Genomic DNA, 3,001 nt, shown 5'->3' on the forward strand with positions numbered 1-3,001 from the left:
CGAAGGCCAGATGAGTTGTGGGAGGATGTTAAATGTATCATCCAGGAAGAGTGCAAACGGTCATTGCAAAGACAGAAGAGGAAGAAAAGACCAAAATGGATGTCAGAAGAAAAAAAAAAGAAGATGTGAACAGTAGCCAATGATTTTTCACTTTTCTTCACTCAAGAGTGAACCTTTATTTCACACCGCGAGACTCTTTCTCAGACACTGAAGGGCTGGAATATGAAATGACCACTAATTTGCTGTCACCCCTGGATGTTGATTTAAAGATCATATGGTTGAGGGTAAATCAGAAGTGACATTTCTCTGCATTTTCTATTTAATTTGAACAATATATTTAACATAGGAAAATCTGGTTTTCTTTGTTCCCAGAACATAAAAGCCCTCAAACCCCACAATATCTATTTGCATATTTTGTATACCCCAAAACCCAATGTCATGGAGTCGATTCTGACTCATAGCATCCCTCCAAATCAGTAAATCATTAAAGCTGCTCATATTCCTCATATGGGGCTACTAGTGGATTAAAAAAGCTGACCTTAAGATTTGCAGCCCAATACATTATACACTCACTTTCACAAAGGATCTGAAGTAACAAAATACATTTTAGTCTCCAAACTATGTTACTGCTACATATTTGTGTTTTTCATATAAATTGGAAGCCAACATTTTTAATTGTAAAGGCAAAATGTCATCTTTTAAGTTGTCAAAATGTCTTCCACTTTCCATGTTTAAATTTTCATCTTGGTAGCTACTAACAACACAGAATTTCTTAAAACTAAGTACCTAGACTACTGCGTTATCACCACAAATGAATTTTCAAAGAGCTGAAGAGAATTAAAATATAATTCAAACACAATTTAAACTAAACGTTCATCAACTCCTATCCTTTCTGTAGTGGAGCTGGCATACCTTTCTTCATTGCCTTTCATTTTCACTTGGCTTTGGGACACGTGCCTTGCTGCTTCTGCAAACACACTTTGATTATTCCAAGCTGACTTTCCACTGCCATGAAGCTTCGCAAGATCATTTCGGAGTCTTTCGTTTTCATATTCCAGGTTGTTAATAGCTGTGCTCCTTGAATGTTCCTTGTTAGTGAAGTCCATATTCTAGAGAGGAAAACAAATTAGTACTGAATAAATTGTTACTTACAAGTGATGCATACTTTTCATGCATTCAGACACATGTATCAGGAAGATTTTTTTCATTGAAAGAATGTAACTTTACCCTTCACCTTCTTAAACACTCCTTCGCACCCCTCTCACCCTCATAAAAGACTCCCAGTCATATCTGCCATGAAAACTCTGTAAGAAAAGTAAATATGGCCATTCTCCACCGAAGATTTACTCTATGCATTTGTGCTCCTTATATTGAGAGTAAAACTGATTGGATTGAAAGTGTTTCAAGTTTGTAGATTATACCATGGAGTGATGACTAGCAGCAAAACCACAAGTGACATGTACTTTAATCTTAAAAGAGTATTTCTTTTCCTGATCAAAATCACACACATCTTCACAGATAATATGGAAAAGGACTTGAAACAAAGCCTATATTCCAGTACAACCACAATTCAGGGAAAACTGTATTAGCATTTGTAGTTTTATCTATTAAGATAAATATAAATAAAAAAAGTGACACACAGATACTTACAAAATCATCAGCACCCTTGCTGTTGGTAGGTGCTGTGGAGTGGCTCTGACCTCCAGTGATCCCACGTAAACAGGAAGAATACTGGCCTGATCCTGGGCCATCCCTTATCATACTTACAAATTGTAATGGACAAAATTGAGCATAAAAGTCGTGGAAACAGCTTTTCCCTGAATCCCATATTGTCTAAAGATTGAATAAGTATTAGGGTGTTCTGGTGGCCTCCTGGTAAGAAGCTGTGCTGCAATTCCAAAGGCACATGGTTTGAATCCACCAGCTGCTCCATGGGAAAGAATGGGCAATACCTTCCCATGTGATTTATTGTCCCTGAAAACCCACTGGAGGGCCTGTTCTGACTCAACGGCACACAACAACAAAGATGACTGAATTATAGAGGTACAAACAAACTTACTGGACCGTTTCCCTACTACTAAATATTTAGTTTCTTTTCTATATTTAAATTAATATTTAAATACTACAAAGTAGAAATGTGCTGATTTCCTGATACAAAAATCATGCCTTATATTTCTTCTGCTTTCTCTTAAGTGGATTCTGTTGCATTAACTGTATGGCTGCTTTTGAGAATTCTGATTTGAAAATGATGGTATTTTCCCCCATAAAAGTTGCATTTACTCATAAATTCCTCCACTAATGTACGAAAATGTCTATCAATTCTCACAAAAACGTAATAATATCATGTGTTAAATTTTCTAATTTGAGAAATAGAATAGTAAGTCAAAATTGTCTATTAGTAAAGCTAAGTACATTTCTATGTCCTTCTTGGTGATTTTTCATCCTGATTTTGTTAATTGCCCTAAGCGTCGTTTGGGGGATCTTTTTTTTTTTCAGTTTTTCAGCAGGGTATTGGTGCTTCATACAAATGGAAAGAATTTTTCAATACTCAACTCAAAAAACTTACTGCTGTAGAGTCAGAACCTACTCACAGCTGCCCTTCTATTAGGTTTCTGAAGCTGTAAATCAGGTGAGAGTAGAATGCCCACCTTTCTGCCCTGGAGCTGCTGGTGGATTTGAACCACCAAAGAGGCAGGGCCTTTGGGTTAGCAAACCAACTCCCTACAGACTATGCTGAGTTCCTTATTTTAAATACTAAACATAATACTCTCTTCATAGGCACAACAGATCAATGGTAATTATAGAAAATATACAAGGGTGAGTGTATAAAACACAGTGTATAAGAATGAAATACAACATGCAGAAATGATTGTATAAATCACAAAGTTCATGTGTGAAACATGATGTATAAGAATGATTTGATGCAAAGCACTAAAAGCTTTTTTTTAATTAAATTTTATTAGTTTTAATGAACATTTACAGAGATTTTGGGTTTTCATTC

At 35.8% G+C, this 3,001-nt stretch overlaps 1 protein-coding gene across 1 annotated transcript in view; it reads right to left on the reverse strand.

The window, feature by feature from the left end:
- Window positions 1–3,001, reverse strand: part of CCDC67 (coiled-coil domain containing 67) — a 141,089-nt gene that overhangs the window by 10,310 nt on the left and 127,778 nt on the right. The window contains exon 11 of the mRNA XM_006897180.1: window positions 913–1,109. Within this exon, the coding sequence (XP_006897242.1) occupies window positions 913–1,109 (197 nt within the window). The remainder of the gene's footprint in view (window positions 1–912; window positions 1,110–3,001) is intronic.

This window comes from Elephantulus edwardii, unplaced genomic scaffold (genome assembly GCF_000299155.1).
Source record: "Elephantulus edwardii isolate Elephantulus edwardi_28Jun2011 unplaced genomic scaffold, EleEdw1.0 scaffold00203, whole genome shotgun sequence".
In the NCBI taxonomy this organism is placed as follows: Eukaryota; Metazoa; Chordata; class Mammalia; order Macroscelidea; family Macroscelididae; genus Elephantulus; species Elephantulus edwardii.